This window comes from Chiloscyllium plagiosum, unplaced genomic scaffold (assembly GCF_037043375.1).
Source record: "Chiloscyllium plagiosum isolate Xiang-an unplaced genomic scaffold, Cpla_swu_hap1 HiC_scaffold_6, whole genome shotgun sequence".
Taxonomy (NCBI): domain Eukaryota; kingdom Metazoa; phylum Chordata; class Chondrichthyes; order Orectolobiformes; family Hemiscylliidae; genus Chiloscyllium; species Chiloscyllium plagiosum.
This window is the reverse complement of record NW_028270144.1, coordinates 64,039,856-64,065,138: the sequence shown is the minus strand read 5'-3', so window position 1 is coordinate 64,065,138 and position 25,283 is coordinate 64,039,856. Positions and strand designations below refer to the sequence as shown.

General features: G+C 41.6%; 1 protein-coding gene across 9 annotated transcripts in view; it reads right to left on the bottom strand.

The window, feature by feature from the left end:
- dlg2 (discs, large homolog 2 (Drosophila)) overlaps nucleotides 1-25,283 on the bottom strand; it is a 1,025,979-nt gene that overhangs the window by 749,944 nt on the left and 250,752 nt on the right. For all 9 annotated transcript variants that reach the window (XM_043691613.2, XM_043691616.2, XM_087988059.1 and 6 more), the window contains one exon: nucleotides 9,110-9,217. In XM_043691613.2, the coding sequence (XP_043547548.2) occupies nucleotides 9,110-9,217 (108 nt within the window). The remainder of the gene's footprint in view (nucleotides 1-9,109; nucleotides 9,218-25,283) is intronic.

Below are 25,283 nucleotides of genomic sequence, written 5' to 3'. Positions count from 1 at the left end.
TGTCCTATTAGTGTCTGTGCTGGAGATTTTAATAACCTTTCCCGAGTTCTGCACTCTTACCTTCTCCTTTAATTCAGATTTTCTAATTTCCCCTATAACTAACCCCACTTTTTTATTCCCCAACCCAGAAATTCTTTAGTTATTCAGACAGGTGCCATGATATCTTTGTTTGTTGTCATAGCATTCACTCATTCTGAACCTAACAGGCTCACAATACTCTCCATTACCTTGCTGCACAAAAGCAGAAGCTGGTCCTTGGTGTCAGCAGTCCTCAGTTAAGTTAAAATGAGGCAGCCTTCTCTCAGGGGTCTGGTACAGTCGGTCAAGGGCAACTTCTGACAGTAATCCAGGGGCTTAGACATAGTGAGATAGTCACTGGGGATGGGCAGTCAGGATTCTCTCCTCATAAGGTGTGAAGAATTCCATTTTTTTCTTCACTTGTGAGATGTTGGTGTCACTAGCAGGCCAGCATTTACTGCCCATCCCTAGTTGCCCTTGAGAAGGTGTTAGTGAGTTGTCTTCTTGGACTATTGTAATCCACTACCATTGGGATCTCATTTTACCGTATTATAGGCTGTTTTCTTCGTGGAATGAGGGGATATGGTATTAAGAGAGATAAAAATGAGTGGCAGTTTTACTTTTGATGCAGATAGGGAGGTGTCCCAAGCAAATGAGCAGGTAACAAAGAAGGCATGCAGAGTTAATTGTGTCAGGATTGGAGTGACAGCAAGTCAGGAAGATGATGGTTCTGATGCAATAGGGAGAGTATGAGAGTATGAACCTCAGTCTTAGATGGGTACTATAACAAAGATAGTGTGTGTGTGAGATATCAAAGAGAGGATGCTGGCACTTACACTGGAGGAATGGAGAAGGACATCGACCTGCATCATACATTACTGTGCATTCATCTTGGTGGTGAAGACTACAAGGAGTCAACCTCAGTCAAGCCTGGCATGGTATGGTGACACAGCCTCTTCTGATCTGAGGCCAGCCACAAAGAAAGACACCAAATTTCTCTGTCTGCCAAGTCAGGAACAAATGTCAGGAACCATGTGGAGTAGCTCTGGACTGACAATGCTTGGCTGGGTACACAAAAGCCTTTTAAATGATAGCACTGGCACCAGGGATTCAATCAGTTTCAGGATTTCCCTGCAGTGGCAAGTTGTTCCAGGGACTGCATGTGGTAAAATGGGGCTAGAATCAGACAAAACTGATGCAATTGCGTGGAGTAGGTAGTCAATGAAGGCATGTTTGATTACATATGACAAGAAAACTTATTGGGTCTTGCAGTGAAACTGGCACTTAATGAAAACAACGTAAGAATTAGCTTTGCTCATTTAATATTGCTTGGAGGCGTCAGAGTCATACAGCATGGAAACAGACCCTTCGGCCCAACTCGTCCATGCTGACCACGTTTCTTAAACTTAACTCCATTTGCCTGAATTTGGCCCATAGCCATCTAAACATTTTCTATCCATCCACCTATCCAAATATCTTCTAAATGTTGTAATTTTACCTACCACTACCACTACCTTTGGCAGCTCATTCTACATATATACCACCATCTCTGTGAAAAAAATTCCTCTTGGGTCCCTTCTAAATATTTCCCTTCTCATCTTAAACCTATGCCCTCTAGTTTTGGACTCACCTACTCTGGGAAAAGACCTTGGCTAATCACCTTATCTATGACCCTCATGATTTTATAAAGCTCTAAGCTCACCCCTCAGCCTCCTACACTCCGTGGAAACATGTCCCAGCCTATCCAGCCTCCCCTTAAAACTCAAATTGTCCAGTCTTGGTAACATCCTTGTAAATACTTTTTGCACCTTTTCCAGTTTAATAACTCAAAGTTTGTGAGAAGATTTGTAGCTTGGGTGCTCGTTGCTGTGGTTCTGTTCGCCGAGCTGGAAGTTTTTGTTGCAAACGTTTCGTCCCCTGTCTAGGTGACATCCTCAGTGCTTGGGAGCCTCCTGTGAAGCGCTTCTGTGGTGTTTCCTCCGGCATTTATAGTGGCCTGTCCCTGCTGCTTCCGGTTGTCAGTTTCAGCTGTCCGCTGTAGTGGCCGGTATATTGGGTCCAGGTCTATGTGTTTGTTGATGGAGTTTGTGGATGAGTGCCATGCTTCTAGGAATTCCCTGGCTGTTCTTTGTTTCGCTTTCCTATAATGGTAGTGTTGTCCCAGTCAAATTCATGTTGCTTGTCGTCTGCGTGTGTGGCTACTAAGGATAGCTGGTCGTGTCGTTTCGTGGCTAGTTGATGTTCGTGGATGCGGATCGTTAGCTGTCTTCCTGTTTGTCCTATATAGTGTTTTATGCAGTCCTTGCATGGGATTTTGTACACTACATTAGTTTTGCTCATGCTGGGTATCGGGTCCCTTGGCCGTTTTTTTGCGGTGTGTAGTCCTGTTCTGTCCTATGGTGACAGCCTGTTCTATGGTCCGGGTCCATTCCTGATTCATGGTTTTTGAAATTAACGACTTTTGGTGCGCAATTTCTTGTCTGTATCTGTGAAGTCTGTTGTGAGCGTCTGTAATCATTACCTGGATCATCCTGAGTCCGTTCTGTCTGGCTGTGTCTCTGGCTTGTGGATTGTTGACTGGTGGTCTGTATCTGGCACTAAAAGAAAAAATGGCCAAACTAACACACAACAAAGAGGACACCACAACACACACCTGGGTTAAAAACCTCTCCCACAGACAGCTCACAGACACGGAAAGAACAATACTGGCCAAGGGACTCAACTACAACCACAGGGACGCCAAGACAGCAGACTTCCTAGCAGCACTAGAATGCACACTCAGGAACAATGGACTGACAGAAGAGACACAACAAACAGTGAAACAAAGTATCGTACCCCTGATCACAAGGAAAAGACAAACACATAACCTCAACACCAAGGAGAGAGAAGCACTAAAATCACTAAGAAACGATAAGAACATAATCATACTACCAGCAGACAAAGGCAGAATGACGGTCATCCTGGACAAAGCAGAGTACATCCAAAAAGCACAACAACTACTTGCAGATACCAACACCTACCAAAAGAGGGAGTTTGACCCCACCCCACAGCTCACCAATAGGATAAACAACACACTGAGGAACCTACAAAAAAACGGACAGATAACCAGGTCGGACCTACAAAGAATGAAACCTGAAAGCAACAACACCCCCAGATTCTATGGACTACCTAAAGTGCACAAACCAGACATCCCACTCAGACCCATAGTATCACGACCAGGGACACCATCACACAAACTGGCGAAAGAACTACAGCAGAAACTGAAACACTTGATCAGCGGATCCAGACACTCTATACAATCAACACAGGAATTCTTGGACATCATCAGAAATATACACACAGACAAGGAAGAAACCATGGTCTCATTCGACGTAACGGCACTGTTCACGTCTATTGACAAAGCCCTAGCCAGAGAAACAATAGCCAACCTGCTGAACAGACATAACAGACAACAGGACGTTGAACCCATTAACAAAGATGGTATACTTAAACTACTGGACTTATGCCTCACAACACACTTCACATTCAACAACCAGATATACGAACAAATCACGGAACACCCATGGGCTCACCAATCTCGGGACTCATAGCAGAAGCAGTAATGCAAAGGTTAGAACAAACAGTCTTACCACAAATTCAACCCAAACTCTGGGTCAGATATGTGGATGACACCTTTGTAATCATTAAAAACACAGAAATAGAGAATACACACCGGATCATCAACTCCACACTCACAGGAATCCGATTCATGAGAGAGGAAGAAAAGGACAACCAACTCCCATTCCTAGACGTGAGGGTACAGAGAACACCAAACGGAGAATTCACCACTAAGGTACACAGGAAAGCCACACACACAGACCAAGTCCTGAACTATGAAAGCAACCACCCCAATACACACAAACGAAGTTGCATCAAGACACTATTCAAAAGGGCCACAACACACTGCAGCACACCAGAACTGCAAAAAGAGGAAGAGGAACACCTATACAAGGTTTAGATTAGATTACTTACAGTGTGGAAACAGGCCCTTCGGCCCAACAAGTTCACACTGACCTGCCGAAGCGTGTACCACCCAGACCCATACCCCCACACCTACCCCCTCACCTAACACTACGGATAATTTAGCATGGCCAATTCACCTAACCTGCGCATTTTTGGACTGTGGGAGGAAACCGGAGCACCCGGAGGAAACCCACGCAGACACGGGGAGAATGTGCAAACTCCACACAGAGAGTCACCTGAGGCAGGAATTGAACCCGGGTCTCTGGCGCTGTGAGGCAGCAGTGCTAACCACTGTGCCACCGTGCCGCCCACAAAACGGCAAATACTAGGTATTCGCAAAAAACGGATATCCGCGCAATTTCATCAACAGATGCCTAAGGGAAAGACAACAGAACGAGGACATGCCGCAACCCAAAGGTCTAGCCACACTACCATACATCAAGAACATCTCTGAAATGACAGCCAGACTACTGCGACCACTAGCACTTATAACAGCACACAAACCAACAGCCACTCTCAGACAACAACTCACCAAAACGAAGGACCCGATACCCAGCATGAGCAAAACTAATGTAGTGTACAAAATCCCATGCAAGGACTGCACAAAACACTATATAGGACAAACAGGAAGACAGCTAAAGATCCGCATCCACGAACATCAACTAGCCACGAAACGACACGACCAGCTATCCTTAGTAGCCACACACGCAGACGACAAGCAACATAAATTTGACTGGGACAACACTACCATTATAGGGCAAGCGAAACAAAGAACAGCCAGGGAATTCCTAGAAGCATGGCACTCATCCACAAACTCCGTCAACAAACACATAGACCTGGACCCAATATACCGGCCACTACAGCGGACAGCTGAAACTGACAAACTGGAAGCGGCAGGGCAGGCCACTATAAATGCCGGAGGAAACACCACAGAAGCGCTTCACAGGAGGCTCCCAAGCACTGAGAATGTCACCTAGACAGGGGACGAAACGTTTGCAACAAAAACTTCCAGCTCGGCGAACAGAACCACAGCAGTTTAATAACTACTTGTATATAGCAAGGCAATCAGAATGAGACACAGTAGTCCTTAACAATACCATGTACAGCAATAATATGATGTTCCCAACTCCTTTACTCAATGTTCTGACCAATGAAGCTAAGTGCCAAGTGCCTTCTTCACCACCTTGTCTAGCTGTGACACCACTTTCAAGGAACGATGTACCTAGGTTTCTTTGTTCGACAACATTCCCTAGTGCCTGCATAAATCCTGCCCTATGGATTTAAGTCTCGAAGAACTGTTGAAAAGGAAAATTTATTTCAACATTTGTGGACATTTATGGAGATATTTCTTTAAAAGAGACCATGGATGCTTCCCTCTGATTTTTTTTTCACAAAAAGTAAGCCTAGAAATTGGTTGATTGATGATTGCTGCTTGTTGTTCTGTGGACAAGCAGGACACTGGAGGAACACAGCAAGCCAGGCAGCATCAGGAAGTGGAGAAGCCAACGTTTTGGGTATAACTCATCTGCAGGAATAGAGGTGGGGGTAGGGGTAACTGCTGTTTTATGTAATTCACTTGAAAGGAAGTTGATTAAGAACAAACTGAAAGCTTGTTATGAACAAACTGACTAGTTTACGGCTCCTATTTCAGTCCAGGATGAAACTTATTTTTTTCTTTTCAAAGAGAAACTTGAACAATGTCTCATGACTGTATTTCCTGAGCAAGACTTCATAGACAAGTGAATGACTAATGACTTGTTTAAAAATCACACAACACCAGGTTTTAGTCCAACAGGTTTATTTGGAAGCACTAGCTTTCGGAGCACTGCTCCTTCATCAGATGGTTGGGAGTGATGCTCCGAAAGCTAGTGCTTTCAAATAAACTTGTAGGACTATAAGCTGGTGTTGTGAGATTTTTAACTTTGTCCACCCCAGTCCAACACTGGCATGTCCAAGTCACTAATTACTTGCTCACACATACCAGAATATCAGAACAACAGACTACAGAACATTCTACTTTTTATCTTTTTGCCTTCAGGAATAATCCATTGGAAAAAAATGTTCTTTTGTTCAGAAAGCCAATCTTTGCAGAGAAAACAGTTTTTCATTTTTCTTTTCCTGAAGAGAGTGTGTTTTTGAGTTTATATGAGAATTTTGAGGATATTTATACAGATGAGCACTTATACTACTACAGGACTGACTATGCATATTAACCCACTATTAAATCCTTATTGAATAAACTTTATTTTGAATAATCAACCCATAATTATGTTTATCAAGTAACTTGCTTTTTAGATCTTTGTTTAAAACCTGATAATAATAAAGATATTTAACTCGCCATCTCAATAACTGGAAAAAAGACATTTTTATTTTATGTTGCAACCCATGGACTAATGAGCGACAACACACTCCTCAAGCTTCAGTCTTGTTAACGAAAGAAGAGATCCAAAAACAGAAGGTGGAGGATGAGGAGTTTCTGGAATTTATGACAAGAAATAAATAAGCTGTTTTAGCTGTTTATATCAGGGTTTTTGCAGAGTCATTAATTAAAGTGGCTACAATTGAGTTAATGGTGGAAATAAACCAACTGCAGCCAACAACAGGAACTTTATAATGGTAACAGGAAGACCTTTCACTGGCATTTGAATAAACCTGTTGTTGAGGGTAAAAATGTTGAAATCTTTGCTTTTGATATGGATAATCCAACTAATTCTTATACAGTTTAATAGGTTCTTTTATCCCTTTGTGTATAACAAATTTTGAAGCACTTTTGATAGAAGTGCACAGGTAGCCTCTTGTGAATTTGTTCAGTGACTGACCAACAAAGTAACCAAAACAGCAAAACTAGAACTGATGATCTACCTCGTCAGATTTCACTCGGTAATACTGGACAAGTCATATTTCAATTAGCTGGGCTTGTAATCCTTTGTAATCCTGGGCTTGTAAGACCTATGACTTGCAGACATTTGAAACCACTGATTGGTTTTGTTCTACAGCTGCAGAAAATGCTTGAAACATTTTAAGTTTAAATGAATTTGATCCCAGTATCTTGAGGCACCAAAGACCCTGTTTCTTCCAATAATCAATTAGCATTAATAACATTGCTTGATAGCAGTAATCAATTGAAAATTTCATAATAGGGCATTTACAAATGAGTTTTCACAAAAACCTGGGTCTAACCACTTCATTAAAACCATTGCAATTTCACAGTATTATTGATTGCAAATTCTCAGATTGTGCTCCTAATGGAAATTCTATCCTAATGTTACCAGAAGTGTTACTATCATAGTCAAAGATTGCTACAGGCACTTTCTTTGCTTTACACCATCCAAAATAGAGGTTGCACCAAGTATACTACATTTTCTAGATTTTAGTGGTCCACTGACTGGACTCAATTATTAAATGTTTATTTCAAATTACATCAGAATTGAGATGCAATTTTAGCTTAACAAAGATATTTCTTCATATTCACACACCATTATCTCATCATACCAGTACTCAGTTATGATTTAATTGCTTAAAGCTTTTTTAAAATTAAGTATCTTGATTAACTATCTTTTTCCTTATATTATACTGTATTGGATATCAAATCAAATATACCATTTTTAAAGATCAAATCTAATTTTTGCATTAAAAATGCAAGTTAGACCAAAGGGCTGTACCTTCAAACATGACAAAAGAGATCACTCTCAAAATGGTACTAATCGCACTCAAACGGCGTTATCTGTCACCAGTGTTTTTAAATGTCCATCAATATACAGTCATTTGAATTGAATTTCTGATAATTGAATAGAATAATTAAGTGTAATTTGTTTTCTATTGTATTCTTTTTCCCAACTCATGATTTGTATCCAAAATGCATAAAAAGTGCAATTATAAATTAACCATTAAGCTTTTAGGGCTACGAACACAGGTATTTTAAGTTGCATTCTTACGCTCCCTCTCGCATCATTATGCAAATTGCTCCAGGGAATTCACAAATCCCAACTAAGTTTGTTAAGAAGGGTCAAAATGTTGGAGCGCCCCTGGTCCCGATTGCTATCCAACAATACCCACAGAAACACAAACATTGATTGACACAGAAATTGGGATTAGCCTTAAATGATGGTCATTTCAGCAAGTTGCTGAATATCACCCAATCCCCATGACATTCATTATGATTTCAGGCAAAGATGATAGTACAGTGAAACTAATGGAAAAGAATGTCAAAAGAAAAATTGGTACTCAAAGAGAAATGTCAGTATTGGGCAGGTAGCTTAAATTCAGCAGTGCCATAGGCAATATCAAGCAATCCAAGGACATACACATATGTTTGCAGGATAAATTTCTCCTTGTGTTTTTACACAATAAAACACATTTTCTAAAAACTGTTTTTCTATTTCTCTTTTTAAACTCAGTCAGTCAGAATGCCAAGTTATATTAAATTACAGTTTATTTTATAGTTTAGCTCCAGAAGCCAACTGTCCAGCAATAGAATTAAAGCATTTCTGCAAGTAATTCTAGCAAAAAAAACTTACAAAAATATATATTGTTTAATATGTTGACTTCTTCCTTCATTAAATGCTAATTTATTTCATTACAATTTTCTTCTCCTTATAGACGTACTGCAGATATATTCTCCAGAATAATCACTCCTGATGAGAAATCAACAGGGATATTTGAACTTCAATTCATCCTCCTGTAAACATTTCCAAAGTGGTCACTGGATAGAAACCAGAAGCAATTTACAACCTCTCCAAACCAAGGGCACTAAAATCAAATGCATTGCCCCTGTTGGAAAACAATGGAGATTAGCTAACTGAGCATGGACCAGAGATTGAATCTGGCACTTCTGTTAGTGCGCATCACTTTTTTGCTAAGGTGCTTATCAATCTTAATGAGGTAAAACATCAAGAGAGATTTTGCATTACATTTCTTTACTGGTCGCTGCTCCATAAAGCTTCAATTTTACATCTCCTGCAGAATAAAGTGTTATAAAGGATTCCTGGTAATGAATAGCCAAGAGCTAAAAAAATGTATCCAACAGTTGAAGTTGATGCTGTTTTGGTGAAGTGCAACTGCTTTGTTTGAAATTAACCAAAGACTGTACCTGGACATGGTCCCATTGTTCTTGCAATTTTGTTGGCAATTCTCCTTCCTGTTCATCAGTTTCTTCTTTCACTCTTGCTAATGTTGTATCTTGTTCTGTCCCAACTGGCTAAAATAAATGAATTTAAAATTGCTTTAGAATCTATATAGTCATTAATGTGCAGTGTGCAAATATTTTCGCATACATAAGTCACAAAGAAACAGATGAAAAGTGGATCTTAATAATTTGACACTACAGTCATTTTTTAAAATAAAGTCTCTCCTCAAATACAACAAATATTTGTTTATGACATTTTACAAGATATATTCCAAGGCACCATAGCCCAAAAGGTGTACAAGGCAAAGTACTATGGATGTTGGAGACCACATCAGCAGACCGTTCCAGCCTGGTTGCATTTGCCACCCAGCTTGCAGCAGTCTCAAGCATCTGGAGGGATGTACAGCAACGTCAAAGAAAAGTAAATGACCTTTTTTCTGCACTGCCCATAAAAGTGCCATCTGTCTGTATCTCATACTTCCATTGCTATTGTGTTCCCCTACCACTCTCACTATTGCTTGAAACATCTTTCCAGCTTATTTTCATATCCCCAACCATGACCAAAAGGGACACTGTGCCACCCACTTTCATCTCCCACAATACCTATCTTTCTCTCATTCCATGAGGACGACAGCGCACATCAAGGTAAGCTGTCTAACGTTCAGTTCTTCACTCCTTATGAGAATATCCTGACCTTGAAATTTGTTTTGAAATCCAGGATTAACTGAGAAACATGAATAAGTGAAAATCAAGTCAATATGATGAAGTAGTATAACTAAGGGAAATATAGTAAGAGAAGTTAAGACTAAGTCAGGAGGTAAAACTTAAGTAAGTTTAAGCTTAAGGCATGGCGGCACAGATTAGTCAAGTTGAATATGTAGCCTGTAATGTATGGGAAATCATGTAGCCTAGTAGTGTCCTAAATGACCATATGTGTAGGAAGTGCTTTCAGCCCAGAAAGGTACATCGTAAGCCTGAGAGTTCATGGATAGCATGTTTAGAAAGGTGATCACACCACAGCTTAAGTACCTGAAGAAAGGGAATGGGAGACCACTGCACAGTCTAAGAGATTCAGACAAGTAGCACAGCAATTGCGGGGTTCCGCTCAGAAACGGTTTGGTTTCTCAAGTGAGTCCATAGAGTCACGTAGCACAAAAATAGACCCTTCGGTTCAACCAAAACATAATCCCAAACCTAAACTAGTCCTATTTGCCTGCTCCGAGCCCACATCCCTCCAAACCTTTCCCATTCATGTGCTGATCCAAATGTCTTATAAACGTAATTGTACTAATATTTCCAATTCCTCAGGAAGTTCAATCCACATGTGAATCATGCTCTGCATAAAACATTTGCCTCTCATGTCTTTTTAGAATCTTCCTTCTCTCACCCTAAGAATGTGCCCCCTAGTCTTGAAATTGCCCATCTTAGGGAAAAGACAACTACCATTAACTCGATCTATATGTCTCATTATTTTATAAACTTCCAAGGTCACCTCTCAATTTCCCCATACTCCAGTGAAAAAAATGTCCCAGCTATCCAGCAAAACGTTACACGTCAAACCTTCTATACCCAGCAACATCCTGGTAAATCTGTTCTGAACCCTCACTAGTTTAATAATATCCTTCCTATAACTGGGCGACCAGAACTGGACACAGTATTCCAGAAAAGGCCTCACCAATATCCTGTACAACCTCAGCATGACTTTCGAACTCCTATACTCAAAGCACTGAGCAACAAAGGCAAGCATGCTAAATGACTTTTTAAACCATAGTCTATATGTGATGCAAACTTCAAAGAATAATGTACCTGCACGCCTACGACTCTCTGTTCTACAATACTACCCAAGGCCCTACCATGAATTGTATAAGCATTACTCTTGTTTCTTGTACCAAAATGCAATACCTCACATTGCTCTAACTCTAGCTGCCATTTCTCAACCTATTCACCCATTTCATCAAGATCCCTTTGTAATCTTAGAAAACTTCTTTACTGTCTACTATGTCATAAATTATGGTGTCGTCTGCAAACTTACTAACCATGCTTTCTTTATTCACATCCAAATCATTGAAATAAAAGACAAACAAAAAAAAAGAGGACCCAGAACCAATCCCCGTGGAACACGGTTAGTGACAGGCCTCAAGTCCGAACATCCTGCCATTAAGCCAATTATGTATCCAATTGGCAAGCTCACATTGAATCCCATGTGGCCTAACTTTACTAATTAGGCTACTATGCGGAACTTTGATGAATGCTTTACTAAAGTCTAAGTAAACAAAATCTACTGCTCTGCCCTGAATCTTTTTGGTAACTTTCTCAAAACGCTCAATCAAGTTTGTCAGACACAATTTTCCCTGCACAAAACCATGCTGACCATCCCTAATCAATTTTTGCTTCTTTCAATATCCATAAATCCTATCTTTTATAATTACCCCCAACAATTTACCCACAGGTCTATAGTTTCCCCTATTTCTCCTTGTTACGACACGGAGTAAACTCTCCTGCTTAATTTAAAACCAGAAACAAAAAAGATTTATCCCGTGCAGTAATCTGTGAAAATCCGAGGGGCCAAGAACTATTTAAAGTAAAAATTAACAACTTTATTTCTTAAAATATAACAGAGAATAAATAACCAACAACTATTCACAACTCTTTTACTTTCCCTTCTATAACACTATTCTAATAAATCTCCACCCCCACTCCTGAGTGAGATTTACCAAAACTTTCAAATTTTAAAACCAGCCAGCTGTCTTATCTTCCTCTGTAGATATGCTGTCCAGGTCGGTGTTGATTTTTTTTTTCTCTGTGCAAATTCCTTCTCTGGACAGGTACCTCTCAGAGTTCTTACTAGCACCCTACATCTGTTGGTCTTTTGATCGTTCTGTTCCAACTGTTCAATTTTCCCCAGTCTTATACCTCCAAAGCATTGGATGGTGTCGTTGGCCTTTATATTGTCAATATAAATGTTGGTTTTTTTGAGTGGGAGGCATAATTTAAACTGATTGGCCTATTTCTTTTTTTTTTCTCCAAGAAACCAGCTACCCTAGCTGCTGGACCACATGTTACACCACATCTTATTCAGAACACTTGATGCTGTCAGTTAGTTCTGCTAGCTTTTAACTATCTTAAAGGTACAGTACACTCACATCTTCAGAACATCCTTACAACATTAGTTACTGTCTAGTCATTAGGCACCTCACCCATAGTAATAGATGATGCAAATATTACTGCAAGGGGTCTTGCAATTTTTTCCCTTATTTTCCATGTTCTGTTTTCATATTAGATCAGGTCCCTTTATATTGTCCAAGAACTCTAAACTACTTCTTCTGTAATGTGATCTGTTTTAAAACATCAAAAATTATTTTTCTACATTCGTAAGAATCCATTTCCTTCTCCACAGTAAAAACTGACGTGAAATATTAATTTAGTAGCTCTCCCATCTCTGTGGTTCAACACAAAGATGACCTCCTTTATCTTTCAGGGGCCCTACCATATTTCTAGTCAACCTCTTGCACTTAACGTATTTGTAGAAACTCTTTTGATTATCCTTAACCGTATCTGCCAAAGCTATGTCATATCCCCTCTTTGCCTTCCTAATTTCTTTCTTAAGAATGCCCTAAACACTTAGCATTAATTTGATTGAACCAAGTTATCTATACCGAAAGTAAGATTCTCTCTTATTCTTCCTTAAACACTTCCGCCAACTCCAATTAGACCCCACCACCAAGAACATCTTCTCACTGCCTCTCTCTGCCTTCCGCAAGGACCGTTCCCTGAGCCAATCCTTAGATTGAGCCACTCTCCCCACCAACCCCCCGAATCCCCAATTACCTTCTCCTCTAACCGTAAATGATGCAAAATCAGCCAGGACATCACACCCCTCACCTCCATCCAGGGCCCCAAACAGTGCTTCCAGATGAGACAGAGGTTCTTGTGCATCTCCTCCAACCTAGTTTACTGCATCCAGTACTCCTGATGTGGTCTTCTCTACATTGGGGAGACCAAATGCAAACTCAGGACACATTTCTTCAAGCATCTCAGCCAGCCAGCAGGGGCCTACCAGAACTCCCAGTCAGCGCCCATTATAATTCCCCTTCCCACTCCCTTTCTGACATGACCATTCTTGGCCTCCTCCATTGTCAATATGAATCAGACTGCAAATTGGAGGAACACCGTTTCAGCTTCCGCCTGAGCAGCCAACAGCCCAGAGAAGTCAACGTTGAGGTCTCCAATTTCAAATAACCTCCCTTCCCATCCCCAGGCCTGCTTCCCAGCCCCTCCCCCTCCCTTCCATTCCTCTGATTGATCCTTCCTTTCAGCTACCAACCAGATTCATTCCTCCCATCGACCGACCAGGTCGTACCCTCCACCTGTGTTCACCTATCCCTACCTCACTACCCCACTTACCCCATGCCCCCCCACCCCCACCACCTTTACCTGCAGCTCCCCTTACACCCACCTGCAATTCTGAAGAAGGGTTACACACGAAACATTGACTTCTCCACCTCCTGATGCTGTGTCAGTCTTCACCTTCTCTCTAATAGGAACATAATGCCTCTGAAGTCTCGTCATTACACTCTTGAAAGCCTCCCACTTATAAGTTGTTCCTTTACCCATGAACAGTTTATTTCAGGCAACTTTTGATAGTTTCTTACCATTTTGAATCTAATGGAATTATGATCATGTGACCCAAACTGCTCTCCTATTTTTATGTCAGTCACTTGCCCATTCTTATTGCTCCTCCTTTAGGAGGAGCACCATATACTGTTCAAGAAAATCTTCTTGAACACAGTCAACAAATTCTTCACCATTCAAACCTTTACCACTATGGTAGCCCTAGTCAATTAAAATCCCGCATTATTACAACCTTATAATGCTTACATATATCTGAGATCTCTCTCCATATCTGTTTCTTCAATTTCTCTCTTACTATTGGAGGCCTACAGTATAATCCCATCAAGATGACCTTTGCTTTCTTACTTCTAATTTCTGCCAACATATTTTCGCTGGACAATTCTTCAGAATTATCTTCTCAAGTTATAGGAGAAATGTATTCCTTAATCAAAAACACCACTCTCCCCCAACACCCTACTTTCTTCTCTCCTTTCCTATCCTTCCTACAGCATCTAAAACGCAGAACACTGAGCTGCCAGACCTGTCCATCTCTCAGACAAATTTCTGTAATATCTGTGATATCCCATCCTACATTCTCAAATATGCCTTAAGTTCATCAGCCTTGCCTGTAAGACCCCTTGCATTGAAATAAATGCAATTTAGTTCTTCAGAGTTACTACATACTCTGACTCTCCCTTGTCTCTCATTTCTAATTGATGTGCTCTCTTCACATTCAGAAACTTACCCATCAATCTTCTTACTTATACTGCTTAGAATTTCTCGACTCCACCGCTCTCTCAGTGTAAAGTCTTCCTTAATGGAATGAGCAAACCTCCCTGTTAACATATTGGCCCCTTTCCAGTTAAGGTCACACCTATCCTTTTTGTCACATCTTTTCTATCCCAAAAGACATTCGAATTGTCCAGAAACCTGAATCCTTGAACAGGAACAATGAACCTGCACTCCAAGGTCTCATCGTTCAGTAACACTTCCCAGAACCTTACCATTAAGTGTATAAGACTTGCCCTGATTTGCCTTTCCAAAATGCAACTAAATTTGCCACTCCTCGGCCTATTGGCCCATCTGATCAAGATCCCATTGTACTCTGAGGTACCCTTTTTCGCGGTCCACAACACCTCCAATTTTGGTGTCATCTGCAAACTTACTAACTATACCTCCCATGTTCATATCCAGGTCGTTTATATATGACGAAAAGCAGTGGAACCAGCACTGATCCATGTCGCATACCACTGGTCACAGGCCTCCAGCCTGTGTCTTCTACCTTCGAGCCAGTTCTGTATCCAAATGGCTAGTTCTCCCTGTATTCCATGTGATCTAACCTTGCTAATCAGTCTACCATGAGGAACCTTGTCGAACGCCTTACTGAAGTCCATATAGATCACATCCACAGATCTGCCCTCATCAATCCTTTTCGTTACTTCTTCAAAAAACTCAATCACGTTTGTGAGACATGATTTCCCACGCACAAAGCCATGCTGACTATTCCTGATCAGTCCTTGCCTTTCCAAATACATTTAAATCCTGTCCCTCAGGATTCCCTCCAACAACTTGCCCACCACCAATGTCAGGGTCACTGGTCTATAGTTCTCTGGCTTTTCCTTACCACCTTCTTTAAATAGTGGCACCACCTCTAGTCTTCCAGCACCTCACCTGTAACTATCAATAATCCGAATATCTCAGCAATGGGCCCAGCAATCACTTCTCTAGCTTCCCAAAGAGTGCTCGGGTACACATATGATCAGGTCCTGGGGTTGACCTACCTTTATGCATTTTAAGACATCCAACACCACCTCCTCTGTAATATGGACATTTTTCAAGATGTCACCACATTCTGTAACTTCCACATCCTTCTTCACAGTAAATAATGATGCAAAATACTCATTTAGTATCTGCCCCATCTCCTGTGGTCCCATATATTGGCTGCCTTGCTGATCTTTGAAGGGTCCCATTCTTTCCCTCATTATCTTTTTATCCTTAATATCTTTATAAAATCCCTTTGGATTTTTCTTAACCCCATTTGTCAAAGCTATCTCTTGTCCCCTTTTTGCCCTCCTGATTTCCCTCTTAAGTATACTTACACTGCTTTTATACTTCTAAGAATTCACTCGATCTCTGCTGTCAATACCCGACATATGTTTCCTTCTGTTTCTTGACCAAAACCTCAATCATTTTAGTCATCCAGCACTCCCTACACCTACCAGCCTTGCCTTTCACCTTAACAGGAACATATTATTTCTCAATTCTCATTATTTCATTTTTGAAGGCTTCCCATTTTCCAGCTGTCCCTTTACCTGTGAACATCTGCACCCAATCAACTTTTGAAAGTTCTTGCCTGTAGCTATCACAATTTAGAAATTCAACTTTTTGATCTGCTCTATCCTTTTCCATCGCTATTTGAAAACTAATTAATTATGGTCCCTGGCCCCAAAGTGCTCCCCTACTGAAACCTCCGTCACTTGCCCTACCATACTTCCAAAGAGTTAGGTCAAGTTTTACATCTTCTCCAATAGTTACATCCACATACTGAATCAGAAAATGTTCTTGAATACACTTAACAAATTCCTCACTATCTAAATCCTTAACACTATGGCAGTCCCAGTCTATGTTTGGAAAGTTAAAATCCCCTACCATTACTACCCTATTATTCTTATAAATAACTGAGATCTCCTTACAAATTTGTTTCTCAATTTCCCGCTGACTATTAAGGGGTCTATAGTACAATCCCAATAAAGTAATCATTCCTTTCTTATTTCTCAGTTCCACCCAAATAACTTTCCTGGACGTATTCCCAGGAATATACTCCCTAAATACAACCGTAATGATATCCCTATTCAAAAACGCCACTCCCCTTCCTCTCTTGCCCCCCCCCCCCCCCTCCCCCCCTTCTATCCTGGAACATTAAGCTGCCAGTCTAGTTCACCCCTGAGCCACATTTCTGTAATTGCAATGATACCCCAGTCCCATATTCCTAACCATGCCCTGAGTTCATCTGCCTTCCCTGTTTGGCCTCTTGCATTGATATAAATGCAGTTCAATATACCTCATTCTCTGCTTTATTCCTGCCTGCCCTGACTGTTTGACTTGTTCCTTTTCCCAACTGTACTAGTCTCAGACTGATCTCTTTCCTCACCATCTCCCTGTGTCCCATCCCCACACCTTACTAGTAAGCAATTCTAGAAAATCTCCCTGCCAGTATACTGGTCCCCTTCCAAATCGGATGCAATCCATCCTTCTTATACAGGTCACTTCTACACCAGAAGAGATGCCAATGATCCAAAAATGTGAACCCTTCTCCCCTGCACGAGCTCCTCAGCCACGTATTCATCTGCTCCATCTTGCTATTCCTACCCTCACTAGCTCACAGAACTGGGAGAAATCCAGATACTACTACCCTTGAGAACCTTTATAAATTCCTGCCTAAATTTCTATATTCTCCCTTCAGAATCTCATCCTTTTTCCTTCCTATATTGTTAGTTCCAATGTGTACAACAACCTCCTGCTGGTCCCACGCCCCTTTGAGAGTATTCTGCACTCTCTCAGAGATGTCCTTAATCCTGGCATCAGGGAAGCAACATACCATTCTGATTTCTTGCTGTGGGCACAGAAACATCTGTCTGTGCTGCTGACTAGAGAGTCTTCTATCACAATCAATCGCTTGGAACCTGCAATACCTCTCGTTATGTTAGAGCCAGTCTTAGTACCAGAAACTTGGCTGTTTATGTGATATTTCAGGCCAGAGTCCTTGTTGATTTTCCTGCTCCTCGGATGCTGCCTGACTTGCTGTGCTTTTCCAGCAACACACTCTCAACTCTGATCCCCAGCAACTGAAGACTTCACTGTCTCCTGTATGTGCTACATTCCCAAGAATCCATCACCTCCTATTTTTTCCAAAGCAACGTACTTGTTTGAGATGGGGATAGCCACAGGAGATTCCTGCACTACCTGCCCCTCCCTAGCTTTCCAAGCAGTAACCCATCTTCCTGACTGTATCTGCAGCTTTTCTCCCTTCCTATAACTGCCATCCATCACACCCCTAGCTCCTATAAATTCTGCATTGCCTCTATCTGCTGTTCCAACTGATCAATACAATCTGAAAGGTTTCACAACCAGACATAATCATTAGTAACAAGGAACTTCTCCCTAATCTCTCACATCCGACAGGAAGAGTACATCACTCTTCTCAAGGTGCATCTTTGCACCAACACTGCTCCAGGTGATAGGATAGTGAAGAAGGTGTTTAGTATGCTTTCTTTATTGGTCAGTGCATTGAATATAGGAGTTGAGAGGTTATGCTGCAACTGTACAGGGCATTGGTGTGGCCACTTTTGGAATATTGTGTGCAATTCTGGTCTCCCTCCTATTGGATGGGTGTTGTGAAACTTGAAAGGGTTCAAAAAAGATTCACAAGGATGTTGCCAGGGCTGGAGGGTTTGAGCTATAGGGAGAGGTTGAATAGGCTGGGCTGTTTGCCCTGGAGTGTTGGAGGCTGAGGGGTAACCTTAGAGGTTTATAAAGTCATGATAGGTTAAATCATGAAAAGGGTAAATAGACAAGGCCTTTTCCCTGGGTTGTGGCAGTGCAGAACTACAGGACATAGGTTTAGGGTGAGAGGGGAAAGATTTAAAAAGGGACCTAAGGGGCAACGTTTTCAAATAAAGGATGTATGAAATGAGCTGTCAGAGGAACTGGTGGAGGCTGGTACAAGTACAACATTTAAAAGGCATCTGGATGGGTACATGAAGAAGAAAGGTTGAGAGGGATATGGGCCAAATGCCGGTAAATGGGACTAGATTAATTTAAAGTATCTGGTCAGCACGGACGAATTGGACCGAAGGGTCTGTACATCTCTAGGACTAGGTCTTCAGCCATTTATCTCCTTTATCCTTTCGTCCCTTCCCTCATTTGAGTTTGTATTACGAATAAACCAGAGATTACTATTGTAAGGTTTTTCTTAAAACCTTCTACCTAACCTTTTAAATTTACACTGTACTGCTTTAATCTTTTCAAATGAGACATGCCTGTGGCACTGCAATCTGTTTGGCTGTACTGGAGAGGAGGAAGTGGAGAGGAGGAAGAAGAAAGGAGGAGAGATAGTGATAGGGAATTAGTTAAGGAAAAAGACAGACAGGAACAGACAGGCATATCTGTGGTCGCCAATGTGCTTCCTTGGTGCCAGAGTCAAGGATATTATAAAGTACCTGCAGAACATTCCTCAGGAGAGGGTGAGCAACCAGATGGCATGATCCATATTGATACCAATGACTAAGGTAAGAAGGGGTTGTGATCTTGCAATCAGAGTTCAAAGAATTAGGTAGAAAGTTAGCAAGCAGAACTTCAAATTTAGTAAACTGTGGATTGCTCCCAGTGGCAAGTTAGCACTGAGGTAGGAGGTTAAGGCAGTTGAATGTGTGGTTGGAAAGACGGCACAGGAGAGAGAGCTTTAGTTTCCTGGGACATTGGAACTGGCTCTGGGGAAGCTGGCACCTATAAACTGGAAAGTACTTGATCAGAGATTGAACTGAGTTCCTTGTGGGGCATTTTACTAATGTTGTTGGGAGAGCTTTAAAGCAACTTGTGGGGTGAAGGAATGAAGAGGGAACAGTGAAGGAAAACACCAGAGTTCGCAAAATATTTGAAGGTTCAGCTGACACTAGCATAGAGTTAAAAGGTGAAGTCAGAGTAAGAGAGAAAGACATTATGACCAAATTAGAGTGAGTGCATGTGTATGTGTACGCATGCAGTACAGCAAATAAAATTGGGGAGTTACAAGTGTAAATTACCATGTGATGCAATGATGATAACAAATACTTGGCTCAAGTAAGGCAAGAGTGGATGTTAAATATTCCTGGGTACAAGGTGTTCAGAAAAGGTAGAGAAGGAAGAAAAGGAGTGGTTGCAGTATTGGTTAGAAAGCATTGCAGTACTGGAGAAAGAGGATGTCACAGAGGATTGAAGGACAGAATCAATTTGACTAAAGCTACAGAACAAAACAGATACAATTACATTGATTGGTGTAGTCTATAGTCTGCCAACTAGTGGAAAGTTTGTAAGGAATAAATCTGCAGGGAAATTTCAGAGCGATGGAAACATTTGAGTAATTATAATGGGGGACTCAAATACCCAAACATAGACTGGAATACTGGTAGTGGAAAGGGCAATAAGGAGCAGGTGTTCCTAGATTACAAACAGCAGTTTCCTACTGTAGTATGTCTCCAGTCGAAGAAGAAAGGATGCACCATTGGACGTGGTTCTTTGAAATGAGATGGAAGAAGCGGATCAAGCATCAGTGGAGAAACACTCAGGAGTCAGTGGTCATTGTACCGTAAGGCTCAGGATGATGGAGAATGACAACCATCAATCCAGGCTATGAAAAAAAATCAATTGGTGCAGAGCCGACTTCAATAGGACAAGGACAGAGCGAGGCAAAATTGACTGAAATAAGGTATTGGTGAGAAAACCGTAACTGAACAGTGAGTTACCTTCAAAGATGACATGGTTCGTGTGCATTTGAAGTATATGAAGATCTTTGTAAGTTTCCAGTCACTTAATTGTTCTTAGATTTGTTGTGGCTTGATAACTGTTACAGTGAATAACATCTCCAAAATGAAATGTATGATATTTTCAGACAATCAATCTATTTATTGTTTAAAACAACTTGCCCCACCCTGCACTCATATCAAGAATATCTATTTTCACAGCATGAAGATAAGAAATTGTTGACAGCATTAGTGTAACACTTAGCCTTTTATACAGGAGTTAAACGACACAGTTCAGTTAAATAGTTCAGTTAATAGAAAATGAAACACTAAAGCATTCTGGAATGGATAACTTGAGACATTTCATTATTTCTAATTACAACAGAAATCTGAGACATTTATAAGTTAAAAATAAATAAATTCGGGGGATCTAAGATGGCGGCGATCTGAGAAGATCACACTGCAGAGCTTCGCATCGCAGCTGGAGCAGGACAGTCCTTTAACCCACCCAACCCAGGTCATCAGGATTTCTTGGGGTGTTGGAAAGATTGTGGAGCCCCAAGAAACATTTAAAAATTGACTTATCTGTATTTTCAGCTGTCCGGAAATGCTTAAAAAGGGAGGAGGAGCATCTGAGGCCCGGCCTGCAGCTCAGCCTGCAGCAGCCTCAGAGCAGACTACTCTCCAGGACCTGATGAACCAGCTCTCGAAATCTCGCGAGATGTTGGGGAAATAGATTGAAGGTAAGCTGGCTCCAATCTCTCTCGTGCTGCAGAAGCATGAGCAGCAGCTGGGAGACCTGGAGAAGAGGTGGGATGAGGTGGAGCACAGGGTCACAGTGGTGGAAGCTGATGCCAGTTCATTCAAGGAAGAGATCCAAGCCCTGAAGACGCAGGTTCGTAATTTGCGTGACCAAGTGGATGATCTTGAAAACAGGGGCAGGAGAAAAAACATTCGGTCTGCCTGAGGGTAAGGAAGGTGAGCGGCCTGCGGAATTTGTTGAAGATTGGCTTCCGAAATTCCTTGACTTGGAGACTGGCATGAGAGGATTGAAGGTAGAGAGGGCTCACCGGGTCGCAGCACGGAGGTCGGGTCGGGGTCAACGCCCTTGTCCTTTCCTGGTGCGGTTCCATCATTACTGGGATAAGGAGAGAGTCATGGAGGCTTCCAGACTCCAGGGGAAGGATCCAAAGACCCTAATTTACGAGGGGTCTAAGATCATGGTTTTTTAGGACTTTTCAGCGGTGGTGATCCAGAAACGAAAATTGTATGATGGTGTCAAGAGAAGATTGAAGGAGCTTGGGATTCAGTACTCAGAGATATCCGGCAGTGCTTCGGATCACCTTAGATGGATCCGTGCATCTCTTTGACACATCGGAGAAGGCAAGAGACTTTGTGGACAAACTAACCTAAGTTAAACAATTGTAGTATGTATAAATATCATTGCTTGGGTATGCATTTACCATTCTGTAAAAGAAATGGAGGAAATCCGGTTGGAGCTTTGTTTTTCCCCTTCTTTTTACCTCTATTGATAATAATTTCGTTCAAACTATGTCTGGCAGTGGTTAAGATGTACATTTTAAATTTATAAGTTAGGACATACCGAAGGATGGGTGGGGTATTTATTCCTTTTTTTTATATAAAAGAATGTTTTTTTTATTCATATTGATATTCTATGGGGTGTTTATTCTTTTTAGCTTATGTTTGCGATGCGGCTCTAGCTGGGAGAAATGAAGGTGGTTGAGATGGTTAGATGCCTATTTATGGGCAGTTCGGGACGGGTAGTTGCCCCCTCTGGGCAGGGGGTGAGTTCCCCTACTCAGCGCTATTGGCGCTTTATATGTTGGTTTGTTTTCTGGTTTTTGTTGTTTTTTATTTTTAATAATTTTGTATGTTTGTTAAATGTAGTGGTTTTAGTTTATGTAGTTTTTATATTTGGTGGATCATGTGACACTAAAGCTCAGCAATTTGTGGTTCAGATTCATCCTCTCGAAAAGACAGAGAGGTGGGCAGAGGGGGTGGGGTTGCCTTGTTAGTTAAGAACAAAATTAAATCTATGGTATTGAATGACATAGCGTCGGATGATGTGGAGTCTGTGTGGGTGGAATTGAGGAACCACAAAGGCAAAAAAAACATAATTGGAGTTGTGTATAGACCTCCTAACAGTGGTCAGGACCAGGGATGCAACATGTACCGGGAAATAGAGAAGGCATGTCAGAAAGGCAAGGTTACATTGATCATGGGAGACTTCAATATGCAGGTGGACTGGGTAAATAATGTTGTTAGTGGATCTAAAGAAAGGGAATTCATGGAATGCTTACAGGATGGCTTTTTGGAACAGCTTGTCATGGAGCCCACAAGAGAGCAGGCTATTCTGGACCGAGTGATTTGCAATGAACCAGACTCTATAAAAGATCTTAAAGTAAGGGAACCCTTAGGAAGTAGCGACCATAACATGATAGAGTTCAGTCTGGAGTTTGAAAGGGAGAAGGCAAAATCGGATGTAATGGTGTTACAGTTGAATAAAGGTAATTATGAGGGCATGAGAGAGGAACTGACTAAAATAGACTGGAAGCAGAGGCTAACCGGGAAGACAGTAGAGCAAAAATGGCAGGAGTTTGTAGGTATAATTGAGGACACTGTACAGAGGTTCATTCCCAAGAAAAGAAAGATTAACCGGGGAGGGATTAGACAACCTTGGCTGACAAAGGAAGTCAGGAAATGTATTAAAGAAAAAGAGAGATCCTATAAAGTGGCTAAGAACAGTGGGAAATCAGAAGATTGGGAAGGATACAAAAGCAAACAGAGGATAACAAAGAGTGTAATAAGAAAGGAGAGGATCAAATATGAAGGTAGGCTAGCCAGTAGTATTAGAAATAATAGTAAAAGTTTCTTTCAGTACATAAGAAACAAACGACAGGCAAAAGTAGACATTGGGCCACTTCAAACTGATGCAGGAAGCCTAGTGATGGGAGATAAGGAAATAGCAGGAGAACTTAACAAGTACTTTGCGTCAGTCTTCACAGTGGAAGACATGAGTAATATCCCAAAAATTAAAGGGTGTCACGGGGCTGAGTTGAGTATGGTTGCCATTACGAAAGAGATAGTGCTAGAAAAGTTAAAAAGTCTTAAAATTGATAAATCTCTTGGCCCCGATGGGATACACCCTAGAGTTCTGAGAGAAGTGGCTGAGGAAATAGCAGAGGCATTGGTTGAGATCTTTCAAGAGTCACTGGAGTCAGGAAAGGTCCCGGATGATTGGAAGATGGCTGTTGTAACCCCCTTGTTCAAGAAAGGATCAAGGCAAAAGATGGAAAATTATAGGCCAATCAGCTTAACCTCAGTTGTTGGTAAAATTCTAGAATCCATCATTAAGGATGAGGTTTCTAAATTCTTGGAAGAGCAGAGTCTGATTAGAACAAGTCAACATGGATTTAGTAAAGGGAGGTCATGCCGGACAAACCTGTTGCAATTTTTTGAAGAGGTAACAAGTAGGTTAGACCAGGGAAACCCAGTGGATGTGGTCTATCTAGACTTTCAAAAGGCCTTTGATAAGGTGCCACACGGGAGGCTGCTGAGCAAGGTGAGGGCCCATGGTGTTCGAGGTGAGCTGCTGGGATGGATTGAGGATTGGCTGTCTAACAGAAGGCAGAGAGTTGGGATAAAAGGTTCTTTTTCAGAATGGCAGCCGGTGACGAGCGGTGTCCCGCAGGGTTCGGTGCTGGGGCCACAGCTGTTCGCATTATATATTAACGATTTGGATGAGGGAACCGGGGGCATTCTAGCGAAGTTTGCCGATGATACGAAGTTAGGTGGACAGGCAGGTAGTACTGAGGAAGTGGGGAGGCTACAGAAGGATCTTGACAGGTTGGGAGAGTGGTCCAGGAAATGGCTGATGGAATTTAACGTGAGCAAGTGCGAGGTCTTGCACTTTGGCAAAAAGAATAAAAGCATAGACTACTTTCTAAATGGTGAGAAAATTAATAAAGCCAAAGCACAAAGGGATCTGGGAGTGCTAGTCGAGGATTCTCTAAAGGTAAACATGCAGGTTGAGTCCGTGATTAAGAAAGCGAATGCAATGTTGTATCTTATCTCGAGAGGGTTGGAATATAAAAGCAGAGATGTACTACTAAGACTTTATAAAGCTCTGGTTAGGCCCCATTTGGAGTACTGTGTCCAGTTTTGGTCCCCACACCTCAGGAAGGACATACTGGCACTGGAACGTGTCCAGCGGAGATTCACACGGATGATCCATGGAATGACAGGTCTAACATATGAGGAACGGCTGAGGATACTGGGATTGTATTCGTTGGAGTTTAGAAGATTAAGGGGAGACTTAATAGAGACGTACAAAATAATACATGGCTTGGAAAAGGTGGATGCTAGGAAATTGTTTCAGTTAAACGAGGAGACTAGGACCCGTGGACACAGTCTTAGAATTACAGGGGGTCATTTCAGAACAGAAATGCGGAGACATTTCTTCAGCCAGAGAGTGGTGGGCCTGTGGAATTCATTGCCACGGAGTGCAGTGGAAGCCGGGACGCTAAATGTCTTCAAGGCCGAGATTGATAGATTCTTGTTGTCTCGAGGAATTAAGGGCTACGGGGAGAACGCTGGTAAGTGGAGCTGAAATGCGCATCAGCCATGATTGAATGGCGGAGTGGACTCGATGGGCCGAATGGCCTTACTTCCACTCCTATGTCTTATGGTCTTATGGTCTTATTATGGCTAATGATTTGATTAAATGATGTACCTGGAATATCAAGGGAAGTCACTCACCAATTAAGAGGAAGAAGGTACTCTTGTGTCTTAGAAAGGAGAGGGTGGATATTGCTTTGTTATAGGGGACACATTTGGATGACAAGGAGCATCTGAAATTACAGCAGACTGGCTTTGACCGAGTTTATTTTTCATCATTTAATACCAGAAGTAAGGGAGTGGCTATATTGGTTAGGGAAAATCTCTCATTTAAATTGTTGGAATGTGTTAAAGACACATACGGGAGGTTTGTAATTCTTAAAGCCTTGATA